Here is a 21,010-nt window from a genome sequence, read left to right as displayed (position 1 = left end):
AAATGGAGGTTGGATGTGCAACAAGCTTTTCCCAAAAGTCTGAACTTCTGGAAGGGAGGCCAATTGTTTCTGAAAGAAACCGATAAGGCTGAAATCTGTACTTTAATTGAGCCCAATTTTAGGCCCGCAACCACACAGGCTTGTAGAAAATGCAGAAAACATCCTAGCTGAAACTCTTCCGTAGGAGCCTTCTTGTATTCACACCAAGAACACATTTTCTCCAACTACGGTGGTAATGTTTAGACGTTACTCTTTTTCTGGCTTGAATAAGTGTGGTAATGACTTCACTGGGAATACCCTCACGGCTAGGATTTTGTGCTCAACAGCCAAGCCGTCAAACGTAGCCACGGTAAGCCTTGATACACCCACGGTCCCTGTCATAGTAGGTCCTCGCGCAGAGGCAGAGGGCAGGGATCACCTATGACTAATTCCAGAAGATCTGGATATCAAGCCCTCCTTGCCATTCTGGGACTATGAGGATTGCTCGAATCTTTGTTCTTCTTATGATTTTTAGAACTTTTGGAATGAGAGGAAATGGAGAGAATCCATACACCGACTGAAACACCCACGGTGTCACCAGTGCATCCACTGCTATTGCTTGAGGTCCTCTCGACCTGGAACAATATCTCTGAAGCTTCTTGATGAGACAAGATGCCATCATCTTTACTTGAGGAAACTCCCCAACGACTTGTCACCTCAGCGAAGACCTCTTGGTGGAGGCACCACTCTCCCGGATGGAGATCGTGTTTGCTGAAGAAGTCCCTGGAATGAAGATTGCTGACCGGGCGTTTGTATGTCTTTCTGCCCCGCGGAGGACCTTTGTGGCTTCTGCCATCGCCGCTCTGCTTTTTGTTCCGCCTTGGCGGTTTATGTACGCTACTGTTGTTACATCATCCGACTGGATCAATACGGGCAGATCGCGAAGATGTTCCGCTTGCAGAAGGCCGTTGTAAATGGCCCTTAACTCCAGAATTTTTATGTGGAGACAAGATTCTTGACTTGATCATCTTCCTTGGAAGAGTTTTCTCCGTGTAACTTTACCTCAGCCTCGGAGGCTTGCATCCGTGGCTACCAAGATGCAGTCCTGGATCCCGAACCTGCACCCCTGAGCTGTGTAGCCACCACAAGAGTTAGAGATTCTGGTCTCAGAAGACAGGATAATCCTTCGGTGCATGTGTAGGTGGGATCTGGAGCACTTGTCCAACAGGTCCCACTGGAACACTCTGGGATGAAATCTGCCAACTGACTGACCTCATAGACCGCAACCATCTTCCCCAGCAACCGAATGCATTGATCGATTGACACTTTTGCTGGTTTCAGAACATGTTTGACCAGGCTCTGACGTTCCAGAGCCTTTCCCTGGAAGAAAAAAACTCTGTAGTTCGGTGTACAGTATCCTTCCCAAAAAACGACAGCCGCGTTGTTGGAATTAACTCTGCTTTTGGCAAGTTTAGGAGCCAACAATGTTGTTGAAGAACTGTCAGGGATAGTGCAATGTTTTGCACCAACTGGTCCCTGGATCTCGCCTGTATCAGGAGATCGTCCAAGTACGGTATAATCGTGACTCCATGCTTTTGAAGGAGAACCATCATTTCCGCCATTATGTCGGTGAAAAAACTCGGAGCCGTGGATAGACCAAACGTCAACGTCTGAAACTGGTAAGGACAATTCTGAATTGCAAACCTCAGTGACGCAGAGGAAAATGGAAATCTAAGTAGGCATCCATTATGTCTACCGAAACAATGAAACCTCTTTCCACCAGACTGGAAATCACTGTCCTGAGAGATTCCATCTTTAATTCGAGTCACTTTTGGTAGAAATCGAGGTATTTCCGTTTAGGATTGACCTCTGTCCGGTCTCAGGACCACGAAAAAGGCTTGAGTAAACGGCTTCACCCTGTTGCGACGGGGCAACCAGGAAAATGACATGATTCAGACACAATCTTTGTATTGCGTTGCATACTACCTCCCTGTTCGTCTTAGAACTGGTAAGGCCGATTTGCAAAATCGTTGAGGGGAAACGTCTCGAAAACTGCCAGTTTTCCCGAATGAAACCAGAACTGACTGAAGAGTTGTGTTTTTTTGTTTAAGACGCGCCCCCACCGGTGCGGCCTCCCGCAAGAGCGCCACAGCGACATGCGGTGGATTTGGCAGACGCAGAGGATGATTTCTGCACCCGTGAACTGTAAGACTACGGACCTCTTCCCTTTCCTAAACCTGCAAAGAAAAAGGAATCTAACTTACTGTGCATCTATTGGGTCGAGATGACGGCATCCGATAATGATGCGTCTTCATTCGTTGTGATTGACCATAGGGCCAGAAGGTTGACTTACCTGCGGCCGTTGCTGAGATCAAATCAACTAGGCCATCAGCAAACAAGGCTTCTCCTTCCTAGGGAAGAGGCTCCATTTCTTCTTGGAGTCAGCATCAACATTCCACTGGTGAATGCACAACGACCGCCCAGCCGAGACCGCTATAGAAATGGCCTGTGAATCCAAGAGTCCAATTTTGCCTGCAGTCTCACTTAAGCATGCTGCAGCGTCCTTGATATGACCCAACGCAAGGAGTATCTCATCTCCCTCCAGGGTATCTATATCGGACGACAAAGGTATCCTATCATTTTCGAATACTACTACTCACCCATGCGCCTGCCATGGCAGGTCTAAGTAAGGTACCCATGGACATAGCTAGGATATAGCGTAGCTTCCTGTATACGATCCACTGGATTTGTGACATGGTCCCATGCAGAGCAGGGAGTGACTCACACTTTATTCTGTCCGCGGCAGGAACGAATAACCATCGGAAGCCACCAGGATTCTCTCTCAAACAGAGCGCTCAGTACATGAGATTAGCTATCCGTATATATCTATACATGCATATACACACAATATACATATAAACATATTAATCCACATACATATATAGACCCTCCGTCAGGAACCGCAGGGTTCTCTGTGACGTTAATACGGCCTTAATTGTACTGCACAATATTGAATCTAATCAGGAAACAATCTGGTTGACACAGGAATCAGTATCCGTGTTGGTATCAGGGAGTAGCAATTGGGCAAAATAAAATTTTATGTTATTCATGTACTGAATGCTCTCTTGGATCTAAACTGGAATCACTATAGTCGACACTGGAATTTGTGTCCGTGTCGGAATCAGTATGTAACATTTCTAATCTCTTACTGATATGCTTCCTATTGGCATTCAAGACATTCACCCAGTCAGGAGTCGGCGGTGCCGACACGGTCACCCTCTCATACGTCTGTGTCAATAATATAGCTTCCGCCTGGGAAGAGCACTCAGCCTCAGACATGTTGACCTACGTGTATCAAACACCAACAAACACACTGGCTTATATGAGACAGACCCACAGTAAGACTGTCAGATGGACACAGTGGATTTTTGCCAGCTCACAACTCAGCGCAATCATACAAAGCCTGTGAATAGACTCATGATAACAGACTTGTAGCGCTTTATCTGAAATACACTGCCCAAATTACACTGTGCCACCCCTTTTGTAGCACCCTGAGACTTGTGTCAACAGTGAGGGAGGACCAGCGTCTCCGCAGCATGTAGGAGAAAAAGACCCTGAGCTGTGCTGGCCGAGTGAGGAAGAAGTCGAACCCCCCCCCCCCCGGAATGGCACGCTTCTTCCTGCTCTTAAATAAATAATTAATGTCTCTGGCGCGGATAGGACAGTGCCTAGGCACTAATGTCCCCTTCTGCCAGCCAAAAAAAGAGGAATTATACATGCTGCCCAGGCCCCCCCCCCACGCCCTGCAGTGCCTGTGAAATGGGAGCATGGCACGTAGCGTTCTCGCCCACCGCGCGGTACCTCATAATGCCGTCACTGAAGTCTTCTTTTCTTCTGCTACTCATCTGTCTTCTGGCTCTGTAAGGGGGTGACCGCAGGCTGTGGGAGCGAGCATCTGGGCGTACCCAGCGTTCAAACCCTCAGGAGCTAATGGTGTCCTGTAGCCAGAAGCAGAGCCCTTGAACTCACTAGAAGTGGGTCATAACTTCTCTCCCCTTAGTCCCACGAAGCAGGGAGGTTGTTGCCAGCAGCCTCCCTGAACATAAAAAACCTAACAAAAAAGTATTTTCAGAGAAACTCAGTAGAGCTCCCCTGGAGTGCATCCAGTCTCACTGGGCACAATTCTAAAACTGGAGTCTGGAGGAGGGGCATAGAGGGAGGAGCCAGTTCACACCCTTTGAAAGTCTTAAAGTGCCCATGTCTCCTGCGGATCCCGTCTATACCCCATGGTTCTGAATGTGACCCCAGCATCCTCTAGGACGTATGAGAAATACATTAACTCACCCATGCAAGATTAAAGAAATTCACAGAATATGACCTATTGGGGGTGCTTGAGGACGGAAGATCCCCTGACTGAGCTTGGTATTTCTCAAGAGCTGTGTAAGCAACAGCGTATACAACTGTACTGTAAGTATCCATGGTAACAATGCAATGCATATTTCTGGATACATACAAGAACTGCAATATCTTGTTGTATTTCACTAATTTCAAATCCCTTTTGTAAATCTTCTAGAAAGATTATAGAGGTGAGAGAAGTGTTTAAAAGGTAATGTTTTAGTAATTTTTTTTAGCAGAGAGAGGGAACATTTATTTACCACTTGACCAGTGTGTGGGTTCTTGTGCGCATATGGTGGTCCTCTGATGTGGTTCCACATCTGGCCAGAAGTCATCGCTAATACAAAGCACTGTGAAAAAACACAACAAAAATGTTACAAGTTGTTCTTAGTATTATGGTTCCGAAGTACAATGCTGTGAAAGTCATTTTAACATGATGTGTGGAATAAAAAGTAAAGGATAAGCTCCTAAATGGCATCACATTTCTGATGGGCAAGAGGGCAATTGTTTACCAAGGCGGCTAATGCCCATCCAGTCTTGTTGCACAAGAAATCCAGGTTGCTTCTCCTTAAATACACTAAGCCACCAATCACAGCCAAGAGCAAACCCAGCATTAAAGGACCAGCATAGTTTGGAGGCCGTATAATTCTTATCTGAAAGACATTAAATTGAAAGTGTTAAATACTCTTGATTTATATTTATTGTTAAATATTTCTTACATTTAGACGAAGGTGGTGGAAACACAACAAGTCCTTCACCAATTCGATGGCTGCAGAAAAATCCTTACATTGACATCAGTCCTGTCCGCAATCCAGCGAGCTAGTTGTTCTGCAGCAAAACCTCGCACCTGTAGCTCATAAGTGTCTCCTCTCTTGGGTTTTCCTTTTGGGGGGAAATTAATGAAGGTCGGAGCAGAGTTCATATTTAGCTAGAACAACAGGAAATGGTAAGAGCATTATGCATAAAAGATTAAATTAAAGAAAGCCTAGTCTTTATGCACTGGCTTCAGACACACAAAGTACTTGCTATGAACAATAAGCATAAATTCATAATTGTACAATAAATCTGTAGAACGTTTGCCCATCTCCATATGTAGAGGAAAACAGCAGTAATATATCCCCATAATAGCAGCAATTTAAATTGAAAAACAAAAAACTTTTAAATAAAATTTGGTGACATAATAAATTCTCGTCGTAAAAAGTGCCACAAAGTCAACCGTTTAAAAGCTGGAATATGAGAGCAGGGATCCATACAGACAGGGAAAGCACCTACCATTTTGATACCTGGTAAGAAAGGAGGTGGTTTGTGGGAAAATTATTAATTAACATGAATTTAGATAAATGTATTGCAAAGTACATAAAAATAAGAATTTACTTACCGATAATTCTATTTCTCGTAGTCCGTAGTGGATGCTGGGGACTCCGTCAGGACCATGGGGAATAGCGGCTCCGCAGGAGACAGGGCACAAAATTAAAAGTTTGACCACTAGGTGGTGTGCACTGGCTCCTCCCCCTATGACCCTCCTCCAAGCCTCAGTTAGGATACTGTGCCCGGACGAGCGTACACAATAAGGAAGGATTTTGAATCCCGGGTAAGACTCATACCAGCCACACCAATCACACTGTACAACTTGAGATCTGAACCCAGTTAACAGCATGATAACAGAGGAGCCTCTGAAAAGATGGCTTCCAACAATAACCCGATTTTTGTAACAATAACTATGTACAAATATTGCAGACAATCCGCACTTGGGATGGGCGCCCAGCATCCACTACGGACTACGAGAAATAGAATTATCGGTAAGTAAATTCTTATTTTCTCTGACGTCCTAAGTGGATGCTGGGGACTCCGTCAGGACCATGGGGATTATACCAAAGCTCCCAAACGGGCGGGAGAGTGCGGATGACTCTGCAGCACCGAATGAGAGAACTCCAGGTCCTCCTTAGCCAGTGTATCAAATTTGTAGAATTTTACAAACGTGTTCTCCCCTGACCACTTAGCTGCTCGGCAGCGTTGTAATGCAGAGACCGCTCGGGCAGCCACCCAAGGTGAGCCCACCTTCCTTGTGGAGTGGGTATTTACAGATTTTGGCTGTGGCAGGCCTGCCACAGAATGCGCAAGTTGAATTGTGCTACAAATCCAACGAGCAATCGTCTGCTTAGACGCAGGAACACCCAGCTTGTTGGGTGCATACAGTATAAACAGCGAGTCAGCCTTTCTGACTCCGTGTGTGTGTGTGTGTGTGTGTGTGTGTGTGTGTGTGTGTGTGTGTGTGTGTGTGCACCACAATAGGTTGGTTCAGGTGAAACGCTGATACCACCTTAGGGAGAAACTGAGGACGCGTCCGCAGTTCTGCCCTGTCCCAATGGAAAATCAGATATGGGCTTTTGTACGATAAAGCCGCCAATTCTTACACTCTCCTGGCCGAAGCCAGGGCCAGTAGCATGGTCACTTTCCATGTAAGATATTTCAAATCCACCGATTTGAGTGGCTCAAACCAATGGGATTTGAGAAATCCCAAAACTACATTGAGATCCCACGGTGCCACTGGAGGCACAACCGGGCTGTATATGTAGTACTCCTTTGACAAAAGCTTGGACTTCAGGAACTGAAGCCAATTCTTTCTGGAAGAAAATCGACAGGGCCGAAATTTGAACCTTAATGGACCCCAATTTGAGGCCCATAGACAATCCTGTTTGCAGGAAATGTAGGAATCGACCCAGTTGAAATTCCTCCGTCGGAGCCCTCTCCTTCAGGATCCGGCGTTCAACCGCCATGCCGTCAAACGCAGCCGCGGTAAGTCTAGAGGTAGAGTGCACGGATCCTCCGTGCGCATCTCTTGAAGTTCCGGGTACCAAGTCCTTCTTGGCCAATCCGGAGCCACGAGTATCGTTCTTACTCCCCTTCGCCTTATAATTCTCAGTACCTTGGGTATGAGAGGCAGAGGGGGGAACACATACATTTACTGGTACACCCATGGTGTTACCAATGCGTCCCCAGCTATTGCCTGAGGGTCTCTTGACCCGGCGCAATACCTGTCCAGTTTTTGTTGAAGCGGGACGCCATCATGTCCACCTTTGGTTTTTCCCAACGGTTCACAATCATGTGGAAGACTTCTGGGTGAAGTCCCCACTCTCCCGGGTGGTGATCGTGTCTGCTGAGGAAGTCTGCTTCCCAGTTGTCCACTCCCGGAATGAACACTGCTGACAGTGCTATCACATGATTTTCTGCTCAGCGAAAAATCCTTGCAGCTTCTGCCATTGCCCTCCTGCTTCTTGTGTCGCCCTGTCTGTTTACGTGGGCGACTGCCGTGGTGTTGTCCTACTGGATCAACACCGGCTGACCCTAAAGCAGAGGTCTTGCCAGGCTTAGAGCATTGTAAATTGCCCTTAGCGCCAGTATATTTATGTGAAGTGAAGTCTCCAGGCTTGACCACACTCCCTGGAAATTTCTTCCCTGTGTGACTGCTCCCCAGCCTCTCAGGCTGGCATTCGTGGTCACCAGGACCCAGTCCTGAATGCCGAATCTGCGGCCCTCCAAAAAGGTGAGCACTCTGCAACCACCACAGAAGAGACCCCCTTGTCCTTAGAGACGGGGCTATCCGCTGATGCATCTGAAGATGCGATCCGGACCATTTGTCCAGCAGATCCCACTGAAAGGTTCTTGCGTGGAATCTGCCGAATGGAATCGCTTCGTAAGAAGCCATCATTTACCCAGGACTCTTGTGCATTGATGTACTGACACTTTTCTTGGTTTTAGGAGGTTCCTGACTAGCTCGGATAACTCCCTGGCTTTCTCCTCCGGGAGAAAAACCTTTTTCTGAACTGCGTCCAGAATCATCCCTAGGAACAGCAGACGTGTTGTCGGGATCAGCTGGGATTTTGGAATATTTAGAATCCACCCGTGCTGTTGTAGCACTACTTGGTATAGTGCTACTGCGACCTCTAACTGTTCTCTGGATCTTGCCCTTATCAGGAGAACGTTCAAGTAAGGGATAATTAATACGCCTTTTCTTTGAAGTAGAATCATCATTTCAGCCTTTACCTTGGTAAAGACCCGGGGTGCCGTGGACAATCCAAACGGCAACGTCTGAAACGGATAGTGACAGTTTTGTACCACGAACCTGAGGTACCCTTGGTGTGAAGGGCAAATTGGGACATGGAGGTAAGCATCCTTGATGTCCCAGGACACCATAAAGTCCCATTCTTCCAGATTCGCTATCACTGCTCTGAGTGATTTCATCTTGAACTTGAACCTTTGTATGTAAGTGTTCAAAAGATTTCAGACTTAGAATAGGTCTCACCGAGCCGTCCGGCTTCGGTACCACAAACAGCGTGGAATAATACCCCTTTCCTTGTTGTAGTAGGGGTACCTTGACTATTACAGCTTGTGAATAGCTTCCAACACCGTCTCCCTGTCGGAGGGAGATGTTGGTAAAGCAGACTTCAGGAATCTGCGAGGAAGAGACGTCTCGAATTCCAATCTGTACCCCTGTGATACTACCTGCAGGATCCAGGGGTCGACTTGCGAGTGAGCCCACTGCGCGCTGAAATTCTTGAGACGACCCCCCCACCGGACCTGAGTCCGCTTGTAGGGCCCCAGCGACATGCTGAGGACTTTCCAGAAGTGGGGGAAGGCTTCTGCTCCTGGGAAGGAGCTGCTTGCTGCAGTCTCTTACCCTTTCCTTTGCCTCGGGCAGATATGAATGGCCTTTTGCCCGCTTGTTCTTATGAGAACGAAAGGACTGAGGCTGAAAAGACGGTGTCTTTTTCTGTTGGGAGGTGACCTGAGGTAAAAAAGGTGGATTTTCCGGCTGTTGCCGTGGCCACCAAGTCCGATAGACCGACCCCAAATAATTCCTCCCCTTTATACGGCAAACTTCCATATGCCGCTTGGAATCCGCATCACCTGACCACTGTCGCGTCCATAAACTTCTTCTGGCAGAAATGGACAGCGCACTTACCCTTGATGCCAGAGTGCCAATATCCCTCTGTGCATCTCGCATATAAAGAAAATGCATCCTTTAAATGCTCTATAGTCAATAAAATATTGTCGCTATTCAGGGTATCAATATTTCCAGTCAGAGATTCCGACCAAACCCCCCCAGCACTGCACATCCATGCTGGGGCGATTGCTGGTCGCAGTATAACATCAGTATGTGTGTATATACTTTTTAGAGTATTTTCCAGCCTCCTATCAGCTGGATCTTTGAGGGCGGCCGTATCAGGAGACGGTAACGCCACTTGTTTTGATAAGCGTGTGAGCGCCTTAACTACCCTAGGGGGTGTTTCCCAGCGCGCCCTAACCTCTGGCGGGAAAGGGTATAATGCCAATAACTTCTTTGAAATTAGCAACTTCCTATCGGGGGTAACCCACGCTTCATCACACACTTCAATCAATTTATCTGATTCAGGAAAAACTACAGGTAGTTTTTTTCACACCCCACATACTACAAGTACCACAAAAATGGGTATTATCAGAAATATGTAACGCCTCCTTCATTGCCGTAATTATGTAACGTGTGGCCCTACTGGAAAATACGTTTGTTTCTTCACCGTCGACACTGGAGTCAGTGTCCGTGTCTGTGTCTATGTCGACCGACTGAGGTAATGGGCGTTTTAAAGCCCCTGACGGTGTTTGAGACGCCTGGACAGGTACTAATTGGTTTGCCGGCCGTCTCATATCGTCAACCGACCTTGTAGCGTGTTGACACTATCACGTAATTCCATAAATAAAGCCATCCATTCCAGGTGTCGACTCCCTAGGGGGTGACATCCCATTACAGGCAATTGCTCCGCCTCCACTAACATCGTCCTCATACCTGTCGACACACGTACCGACACACAGCACACACACAGGGAATGCTCTGATAGAGGACAGGACCCCACTAGCCCTTTGGGGAGACAGAGGGAGAGTTTGCCAGCACACACCAAGGCGCTATAATTATACAGGGACAACCTTATAGTAAGTGTTTTCCCTTATAGCAGCTTAATATATATTAATATCGCCAAAATATGCCCCCCCTCTCTGTTTTAACCCTGTTTCTGTAGTGCAGTGCAGGGGAGAGCCTGGGAGCCTTCCCACCAGCGGATCTGTGTGGGAAAAATGGCGCTGTGTGCTGAGGAGATAGGCCCCGCCCCCTTCACGGCGGGCTCTTCTCCCGTTTTTTTCTGTAATCCTGGCAGGGGTTAAATACATCCATATAGCCCAGGGGCTATATGTGATGTATTTTTAGCCAGTAAAGGTAATTACATTGCTGCCCAGGGCGCCCCCCCCCCAGCGCCCTGCCCCCTCAGTGACCGCGGTGTGAAGTGTGCTGAGAGCAATGGCGCACAGCTGCAGTGCTGTGCGCTACCTTAAGAAGACTGGGACGTCTTCAGCCGCCGATTTCTGGACCTCTTCTCTCTTCAGCATCTGTAAGGGGGCCGGCGGCGCGGCTCCGGTGACCCATCCAGGCTGTACCTGTGATCGTCCCTCTGGAGCTAGTGTCCAGTAGCCTAAGAAGCCAATCCATCCTGCACGCAGGTGAGTTCGCTTCTTCTCCCCTTAGTCCCGCGTTGCAGTGAGCCTGTTGCCAGCAGGACTCACTGAAAATAAAAAACCTAACAAACTTTTATTCTAAGCAGCTCTTTAGGAGAGCCACCTAGATTGCACCCTTCTCGGCCGGGCACAAAAACCTAACTGAGGCTTGGAGGAGGGTCATAGGGGGAGGAGCCAGTGCACACCACCTAGTGGTCAAACTTTTAATTTTGTGCCCTGTCTCCTGCGGAGCCGCTATTCCCCATGGTCCTGACGGAGTCCCCAGCATCCACTTAGGACGTCAGAGAAATAAACATTTACTGATGATCGTAATTTTAGTTAGATATTTTGATCTCAACATTCTGATTAAGTTCAAAAAAAGTATAGCAAGCTACAAATCAAGAATAGAAGTGGAAGGGTTACTTGTCTATAACTAAACAGGAGCAAAGGAAAAGAAATAAGCCATATAAAATTCACATAATATAAAACATCAGCAACAGTAACATAAATAACCATTTCTATCAACATTAATGTCTGAGGTCCACAGAATCTCTGACTATGGACCCTATCCAGCACGGATCACAAAACTTGCTAAAAAGCAGTTTCTGCAATGAAATAGTTGTCAAACCCACCTTAGTCTACCCAAATGATTTCCCATGGTTTATGCTATAGGATATACTTATCACTGCAACAATTACCAAAGGATTACTACTAAGCTATGGTACACAGCCATAGTCCAGCTTCTGGAGAACTTTGTAAATAAGCAAGGCCAGTGTTCAGACACTGCTGGTAGTGGAGCCACACTGTATAATAAGTGCCTTGTAATTAGGTGGAAGTGAAACATTCTAACAATGGGGTCAACTATAGTCAGCACAATACAGAGAAGTGACCTTCTCTTATCAGAATTCAAAAGGAAGAAAAATACAAAAAAAAAAAAAAAGTTTGACTTCAAACTAAAGTATATAGATGGGTAGGAACACCATGGTTCAAGTGTACTAATATATGCAAGAGGAAGAGAAGATATTTAAAGCAGCACATGTACAGGAAGAACATTTGATCACTGTGCCTGCTTTAATAAAAAATAAAAAAAAGTAAGCAGGTACGGTGACCAAATTCCATTCATGACTGCAGGTAAAAGCACTGTCTTACAATGCGTTTCATTAGAATATGGCTGGTAGAGGAAACGTGAAGACCACTTTTTCATGCAAAAAAAAAACCTGTATAGAAAAAGAAATTATAAAAACAAAAAATTAATAATCAGCTTTTAACCTAACAATTATTTAAGGCAAGTTGTTCTTGATTTTAAAAAGGAGTAAATAAATAAGCATGAAGCTTTGACCATATGTTGCAGGCACTGTAGACTACACAGTACATTCATTAAAACATATGTTCAAAAGTTGCAAAGATTTCTATAACTTTATCTACCCACATACTTCCCATTTCTCATAAGAAGGGCAGATCTAAGCATCAGAATAATCTAACAGTGGCTTCCAAAGCTATCCTCAAGGCAACCCAACAGTCCAGGTTTTCAGGATATCCATGCTTAGGCATAGGTGCCTTAATTAGGGGTTCAGTATGGTATGCCGGAGGTCAGGCTCCCGACGACCAGCATACCGGCGCCGGGAGCCCGACCGCCCGCTTACCGACAGTGTGGCGAGCGCAAATGAGGCCCTTGCGGGCTCGCTGCGCTCGCCACGCTACGGGCACGGTGGCGCGCTACGCTATTTTAGTCTCCCTCCAGGGTGGTCGTGGACCCCCACGGGGGAAAAAAAAAAAGTGTCGGTATGCCGGCTGTCGGGATTCCGGCGCCAGTATACTGTGCGCCGGGATCCCGTCAGTCGGCATACTGAAAACCACCCTTAATTAGGACCTCAGTTTGATTAAACAATCTGCACACAAGCAGGGATATTCCTAAAACATGGATGATGGGGTGCCTTGAAGGCCGTGTTTGGGGAAAAACTGGAAACAGGTCTGTAGGCACAAGATTATGATAGCATCTATGCCAGTGTTTCCCAACCTCGGTCCTCAAGGCACACTAACAGTCCTGGTTTTAGTGATATCCAGGCTTGAACACAGGTGACTTAATTAGTACCTCAGTTATTTTGATTTAACCATCTTTGCTGAAGCCTGGATATCACTAAAACCTGCACTGTTGGTGTGCCTTGAGCACCGCGGTTGGGAATGCCTGATCTATGCAGTGTGAAACCTCCAATTTAAATGTAGTCTCCAGGGGCAATCTGAATAAAGATTATAGCACTACGGACTAAACGGGCGATTCAGACCTGATCGCTGGGCTGCTAACTTTGCTGTCCTGCGTTCAGATAGTCGCCGCCTCCAGGGGGAAGTGTAAATTCGCTGTTCAAGTGTGCGATCCTATGTGTACGCCTAACTGCTAAAAATCAACTTTGTGCAGTCTCTGCGCAGCCCAGGACTTACTTCTACAGAGTGATCACAACAGGCTGATCGGGGCCGGATTGGACATCAGACACCCTCCCTGAAACTGCTTGGGCACGCCTGCATTTTTACGGACACTCCCAATAAACTGTTAGTTGCCACCCAAAAGCGGCTTCCTCCAGTCAAGCACCTTGTGAACGCTGGTGCAATCAGATTTTTCGTACCATACAGTGGCTGACCGGTGATGCCTGTTGTCTGACACGCGTGCGCACTGCGGTGCATGCGCAGTTAGCACCTGATCGCCCGCTGTGCGAAAACGCACAGCAGCGATTAGATCTGAATCACCCCCTGAGTTGTGAGAAATGGAGACTAATGGGTCCTACACACTTGGTTGATACCAGTGAAAGATATGAACGATCTCTCTCATTAATGAACGAGATACCATTCATATCTTTCAGTGTGTAGGGACCAGCGATGAACGATGCGCGGCCCCACGCTCGTTCATACATGCAGGCCAATATGGGCAATCTCGTCCATATTAGCATGCAGTGCTATGGAGCCGGGTGACTGGGGTGGGGGGGAGTGAAGAAACTTCACTCCCGCCATCACATCCCCCCCACCGCCGGGTCGGCCATCGGGCAGCTCGGCGGCGGGTCGCTATGTGTGTAGGCCCCTTTAGGAGGGATCAGAGGAAAAATAAATAAATAGAATCAAATTATTTATTATTACACATTTTTCAGTTTGCTAAAATACAGAAAATTACAGTTGATAAGTTACGTAAAAGTAGTTACAATTCTTGGTCATAAGAAACTTTAGCAAACAAAACAATATTTTTTCATTTCAAACATTTACTGCAGTTTAACATACAGGTGTCCTCATACACCTAGACTCAATACGCCATAAGACGCCTCGTATGAATGAGCAGTGCCGAGTGGCGCAGCATCTTTTTGCATGAATGAGCAGTGCAGAGTGGCGCAGCATCTTTTTGCATGAATGTGCGTGTTAATTGCAGTGCAACAAAAAGAGTATGAAGCACAATGGAATTTGCCGCGATAAAAAAAGCCACAGGCACTGCATCAGTGTTTCATATACAGCTTCAGACGCACATAGATATACACAGTACTCACAATCACTTATCCAGTTAATCAGTGCAGTTTCATGACGCTGTTTTGTCGCATCATATTGTGAATCAGATGTACATTCATGCGAAAAAGACGCATGGGACTTGGTACGACAATAAAAGGAGGTTTAGCACAACTGCAGCAATAGTGTATGAAGACACATCTGTATAGCAGGTAGTACGCTTAGATTTTAGTAACAGACAACATACTAGTAAGATTGAGCAGCATACAATATGAAAGTAGGAGAGAGTAAACATTTTACCATTTGAAAGACATCCGACCCTTCGTCAAAATCAACCAAAGCAAAAAAAATCCTATTTGTAAATGCACTTGAGTAACGCCAGGAATTTGCCAGGATCTGGAATTCTTCATCAGCTTGCCTATTTATATAAAAAGAAGACTGCATCAACAGAAAGGACAAAAAGTTCTGTAGAACATTGTATAATGATTTGTATGGTGCATAATACCGTGCTGCCAGGCTTTTTCACATGCTACACAGCACTATACACTGTAAGCAACATTAGAATGCTTCCTCAGAGCAAGCCCTCTGCAGAGCATAACCAGCATTATGGTCATATGATCGATACAGAGCTCAGTCAATAGCAGCCCATAGCCTGCCTAGTAATGGAGCGCTATTGGCTGAGCTCTGTGTCGGTACGCTCTGCCAAGTACTTGCACTGGGGAAGATGTCAGATTGGGATCTGCCTCTTAAAGACGGAGGAGGGATCTTTGAATGGAAGATAGCTCTGTGATTGTGTCTCCGAGTCACACTTCACTGACATTGTGACAGGCACGATCCCAGATCTCCCTCCCATCAGAGATCAGAGTCTCGCTTTGCTGAGGTTACTGTGACATGCAGTTAGAGAGATCCCTCCTCCATCTTTAACCACTTAACTGGCATGGTCAGATCACATGTGACCGCACCGGCCCACTGTGTCCCCCAGTTTATGACGAGGAGATCTGTTCTGCATATATGCATAATTTAATATTAAAATATAAAATAAAATAAAAATTAAAACACTTTTTAAACTATAATTACAAAAAAACCCACAAACAACTATATGAACGGTTTTGAAGGGAAAAATCATCGGTTAAGTCGTTAAGAGGCAGGGTGTAGATTGGATGGTGGAAACATTGCAGTGAGGGTAGACAGAATACAGGCATGTGTTTCAGTGTGCACTGCGAAACACTATTATATCCGTGTACATCCAACAAGCGTGTAACATCTGCAGTAGTCTTTAAAAATTATAAATCAACATTTTTTTTTATTATTGCAAAGTATTACACTGCCCCCACCCAGGTACTTTTTAATGCCACCTGGCTGGCAAAATTATCTGGGGGGACACTGTACTAAGGGGGAGGGGGGGTGAAGCGTCATCAAAGTGATAAACGCAATCTAACATTTAAAACTACCGAAATGTTTGCAAACAAACTTGAGAATTAAGTGTCTTTGAGACGCATAAAATATATAGATCTAAAAATGGAAAAAAAATCTTTATTCTGCATTTTCTTAAATTGATCTACTTAAAAAAAAGCATATAAGACTCTTGTTATTGTACCCTGTAAATCTATTAGTAGGGTAGTTCAGGCTTTTCATGGGGAAAGAAACATTGGTTTACATAGCCATCCCTTGTATACCAACCAGGGAGGCCAATCCCGGAATCAGCAGGATCTCTGGATTTTGATCCAAAATTGCTGGGATTTGAATCCCGGGATTGAAGTGTCCAATCCCAGGATTTGCAGGATAAAGTAGGACAAGTGTATTTTGTTTTTTTTTTGCCGACCAGTGCTAAGCAATGCAGCACTCTGCTCAGACGCTGTGCGCAGTGTGACATCAGAGAGGAGGACTGCCAGTGCCGAGGGGCCACGTGGTGGACTGGTCACTGACATACTGTGTCTCAGTGTCACATTTAGCTGTGCCTGTCCTGCAGCCAGAAAGGAGCTCAAGGTCTCCTCACTGCTGGGAGTTGGGAGGATGAGACGGGAGTGCACTGGTAGTGGTGTGGTAACTGTTGCTCCTGCCTGCCAGTGCCACCACCACCCAGTGAGAGCGAGATAGTGCCTGGGCCTACTTCTCTTGCACCACACTCTGCTGGGGCGGGGCTGGGGGTGGTGTAAATTATTTTATTCCTGTGGGGGGCGACGCGACAGAATAATATTTTCATTGATCAACTCAAACCCAGGAATACCGGTATTGAAGGGTTTTTTCAATCACGAATTCTAGGATTGAAAAAATGAGGTGGGATTGGCTTTCCTATTACAAACTATGTTCTATTCATGATGTACCAAGCCAGATATGCCTGTCAAGAAATTTGAGAAAGCAAATGCTGCAAGCAAAACAAATAAGGAACGGTCATGTGTGATTCCGATTAGCTAGAGAACAGCACTTACACGTTATCATGAGAATGCTGTATACAGTTCTCACTAAATATTTAATCTGGTCCATAGTGGAAGGTGGATACATGGAAACTGGAGAGGTTGGAGATGTGCAATACATCAGGTGACACTAGGAGAGCTAATTAAATTCAGCACTAAGTGCCTAATTCAGGGAGAGCAATAGGCCCTACACACTGGCCGACATCAATCAAAGATATGAACGATCTCGTTCATAAATGAACAAGATACCATTCATATCTTTGAGTGTGGAGGCTCCAGCGATGAACGATGCGCGGCCCCGCGCTCGTTCATCGCTGGTCCCCCGTCGGCTGTACATGCAGGCCAACATGGACGATCTCGTCCATATTTGCCTGCACTTCAATGCAGCCGGGTGACGGAGGGAGTGAAGAAACTTCACCCCCCCCGTCACTGCCCCGCCGCCGCCGAGTCGCTTGGCGCCCGTATCCACCGTCGGGCAGCTCGGCGGCGGATCGGCCAATGTGTAGGGCCCTTTAGATTTGGGTGCGGTGTGTTCAAATTGAAATCTAAATTGCAGTGTAAAAATAAAGCAGCCAGTATTTACCCTGCACAGAAACAAAATAACCCACCCAAATTTAACTCTCTCTGCAAATGTTATATCTGCCACACCTGCAGTGCACATGGTTTTGCCCAACTGCTAACAAATTTGCTGCTGCGATCAACTCTGAATTACCCCCTATATGCTGCCGAGCAATGCACATATCTGTGAATTACAGTAGCCAAAGCGTCATAAGTTCTCCCAGGCTCCTCTCTTGGGTGCAAGGCAAAATGTGATTTGCTCTCAGACTTATTGAATACAGAAAAACAATAACCAAACATCAAACTACTTCTATAGCTGGATGCACATAGGTCAATCCTGCCAGAAGATTGTCTGACTTGACCACACCGATTTTACCAGACTATGGGTCTAATTCAGACTTTATCGCAGCAGCAAAATTGTTCTCTAATGGGCAAACCAACGTGCATTGCAGGGGGGACAGATATAACATGTGCAGAGAGCGTTTTGGGTGGGTTATATTGTTTCTGTGCAGGGTAAAATAAGAATTCACCGGTAATTCTATTTCTCCTAGTCCGTAGTGGATGCTGGGAACTCCGTAAGGACCATGGGGAATAGACGAACTCCGCAGGAGACTGGGCACTCTAAGAAAGAATTAGGACTACTGGTGTGCACTGGCTCCTCCCTCTATGCCCCTCCTCCAGACCTCAGTTAGGGAAACTGTGCCCGGAAGAGCTGACACAATAAGGAAAGGATTTGGAATCCCGGGTAAGACTCATACCAGCTACACCAATCACACCGTACAACTCGTGATACTATACCCAGTTAACAGTATGAATAATAACTGAGCCTCACGAACAGATGGCTCATAACAATAACCCTTTAGTTAGGCAATAACTATATAAAAGTATTGCAGACAATCCGCACTTGGGATGGGCGCCCAGCATCCACTACGGACTACGAGAAATAGAATTACCGGTGAGTAAATTCTTATTTTCTCTGACGTCCTAGTGGATGCTGGGAACTCCGTAAGGACCATGGGGATTATACCAAAGCTCCCAAACGGGCGGGAGAGTGCGGATGACTCTGCAGCACCGAATGAGCAAACTCAAGGTCCTCCTCAGCCAGGGTATCAAACTTGTAGAATTTTGCAAACGTGTTTGATCCCGACCAGGTAGCAGCTCGGCAAAGTTGTAAAGCAGAGACCCCTCGGGCAGCCGCCCAAGAAAAGCCCACCTTCCTCGTGGAATGGGCCTTTACTGATTTAGGATGCGGCAGTCCAGCCGCAGAATGTGCAAGTTGAATCGTGGAGCAGATCCAGCGAGCAATAGTCTGCTTAGAAGCAGGAGCACCCAGCTTGTTGGGTGCATGCAGGATAAACAGCGAGTCAGTTTTTCTGACTCTAGCCGTCCTGGAAACATAGATTTTTCAGGGCCCGGACTACGTCCAGCAACTTGGAGGCCTCCAAGTCCCGAGTAGCCGCAGGCACCACAATAGGTTGGTTCAAATGACACGCTGATACCACCTTAGGGAGGAATTGGGGACGCGTCCTCAATTCTGCTCTGTCCATATGGAAGATCAGATAGGGGCTTTTACAGGACAAAGCCGCCAATTCTGACACCCGCCTAGCCGAAGCCAAGGCCAAAAGCATGACCACTTTCCACGTGAGATATTTTAATTCCACGGTCTGAAGTGGCTCAAACCAATGTGATTTTAGGAAATCCAACACAACGTTGAGATCCCAAGGTGCCACTGGGGGCACAAAAGGGGGCTGAATATGCAGCACTCCCTTAACAAACGTCTGAACTTCAGGCAGTGAAGCCAGTTCTTTTTGAAAGAAAATAGACAGGGCCGAAATCTGGGCCTTAATGGAACCCAATTTTTTAGGCCCATAGTCACTCCTGACTGTAGGAAGTGCAGAAATCGACCCAGCTGAAATTCTTCTGTTTGGGCCTTCATAGCCTCACACCAAGCAACATATTTTCGCCATATGCGGTGATAATGCTTTGCTGTCACATCTTTCCTAGCTTTTATCAGCGTAGGAAAGACTTCAACCGGAATGCCCTTTTCCATCAGGATTCGGCCTTCAACCGCCATGCCGTCAAACGCAGCCGCGGTAAGTCTTGGAACAGACAGGGCCCCTGCTGTAGCAGGTCCTGTCTGAGAGGCAGAGGCCAAGGGTCCTCTGAGATCATTTCTTGCAGTTCCGGGTACCAAGTCCTTCTTGGCCAATCCGGAACGATGAGTATAGTTCTTACTCCTCTCTTTTATTATCCTCAGCACCTTTGGTATGAGAGGAAGAGGAGGGAACACATAAACCGACTGGTACACCCACGGTGTCACTAGAGCGTCCACAGCTATCGCCTGAGGGTCCCTTGACCTGGCGCAATATCTTTTTAGCTTTTTGTTTAGGCGGGACGCCATCATGTCCACCTGTGGCCTTTCCCAACGGTTTACAATCAGTTGGAAGACTTCTGGATGAAGTCCCCACTCTCCCGGGTGGAGGTCGTGCCTGCTGAGGAAGTCTGCTTCCCAGTTGTCCACTCCCGGAATGAACACTGCTGACAGTGCTATCACGTGATTTTCCGCCCATCGGAGAATCCTTGCGGCTTCTGCCATCGCCATCCTGCTTCTTGTGCCGCCCTGTCGGTTTAACATGGGCGACCGCCGTGATGTTGTCTGACTGAATCAGCACCGGCTGGTTTTGAAGCAGGGGTCTTGCCTGACTTAGGGCATTGTAAATGACCCTTAGTTCCAGAATATTTATGTGTAGGGAAGCCTCCTGACTCGACCATTGTCCTTGGAAGTTTCTTCCCTGAGTGACTGCCCCCCAACCTCGGAGGCTTGCATCCGTGGTCACCAGGACCCAGTCCTGTATGCCGAATCTGCGGCCCTCTAGAAGATGAGCACTCTGCAGCCACCACAGCAGAGACACCCTGGCCCTCGGGGACAGGGTGATCAGCCGATGCATCTGAAGATGCGATCCGGACCACTTGTCTAACAGATCCCACTGAAAGATCCTTGCATGGAACCTGCCGAATGGAATTGCCTCGTAAGAAGCTACCATCTTTCCCAGGACTCGCGTGCAGTGATGCACAGACACCTGTTTTGGTTTCAGGAGGTCTCTGACCAGAGATGACAACTCCTTGGCCTTCTCCTCCGGGAGAAACACCTTCTTCTGTTCTGTGTCCAGAATCATACCCAGGAACAGCAGACGCGTCGTAGGAACCAGCTGCGACTTTGGAATATTCAGAATCCAGCCGTGCTGTTGAAGCACTTCCTGAGATAGTGCTACTCCGACCAACAACTGTTCCCTGGACCTCGCCTTTATAAGGAGATCGTCCAAGTATGGGATAATTATAACTCCCTTCTTTCGAAGGAGTATCATCATTTCGGCCATTACCTTGGTAAATACCCTTGGTGCCGTGGACAGACCAAACGGCAACGTCTGGAATTGGTAATGGCAGTCTTGTACCACAAAACGGAGGTACACCTGGTGAGGTGGGTAAATGGGGACATGCAGGTACACATCCTTGATGTCCAGTGATACCATGTAATCCCCTTCTTCCAGGCTTGCAATAACCGCCCTGAGCGATTCCATTTTGAACTTGAACCTTCTTATATAAGTGTTTAAGGATTTTAAATTTAGAATGGGTCTCACCGAACCGTCTGGTTTCGGTACCACAAACAT

At 46.8% G+C, this 21,010-nt stretch overlaps 1 protein-coding gene across 1 annotated transcript in view; it reads right to left on the bottom strand.

Annotated features, from left to right (window-relative positions):
• Positions 1–21,010, bottom strand: part of MAGT1 (magnesium transporter 1) — a 112,733-nt gene that overhangs the window by 58,111 nt on the left and 33,612 nt on the right. Inside the window, exons 3-6 of the mRNA XM_063937172.1 lie at positions 14,671–14,788; positions 5,162–5,302; positions 4,887–5,027; positions 4,635–4,724 (exon numbers count right to left, since the gene is read on the bottom strand). Coding sequence (XP_063793242.1) covers positions 4,635–4,724; positions 4,887–5,027; positions 5,162–5,302; positions 14,671–14,788 — 490 coding nt within the window. The remainder of the gene's footprint in view (positions 1–4,634; positions 4,725–4,886; positions 5,028–5,161; positions 5,303–14,670; positions 14,789–21,010) is intronic.

Source organism: Pseudophryne corroboree, chromosome 8 (genome assembly GCF_028390025.1).
Source record: "Pseudophryne corroboree isolate aPseCor3 chromosome 8, aPseCor3.hap2, whole genome shotgun sequence".
Lineage (NCBI taxonomy): Eukaryota > Metazoa > Chordata > Amphibia > Anura > Myobatrachidae > Pseudophryne > Pseudophryne corroboree.
This window is presented reverse-complemented; position numbering and strand designations above follow the sequence as displayed.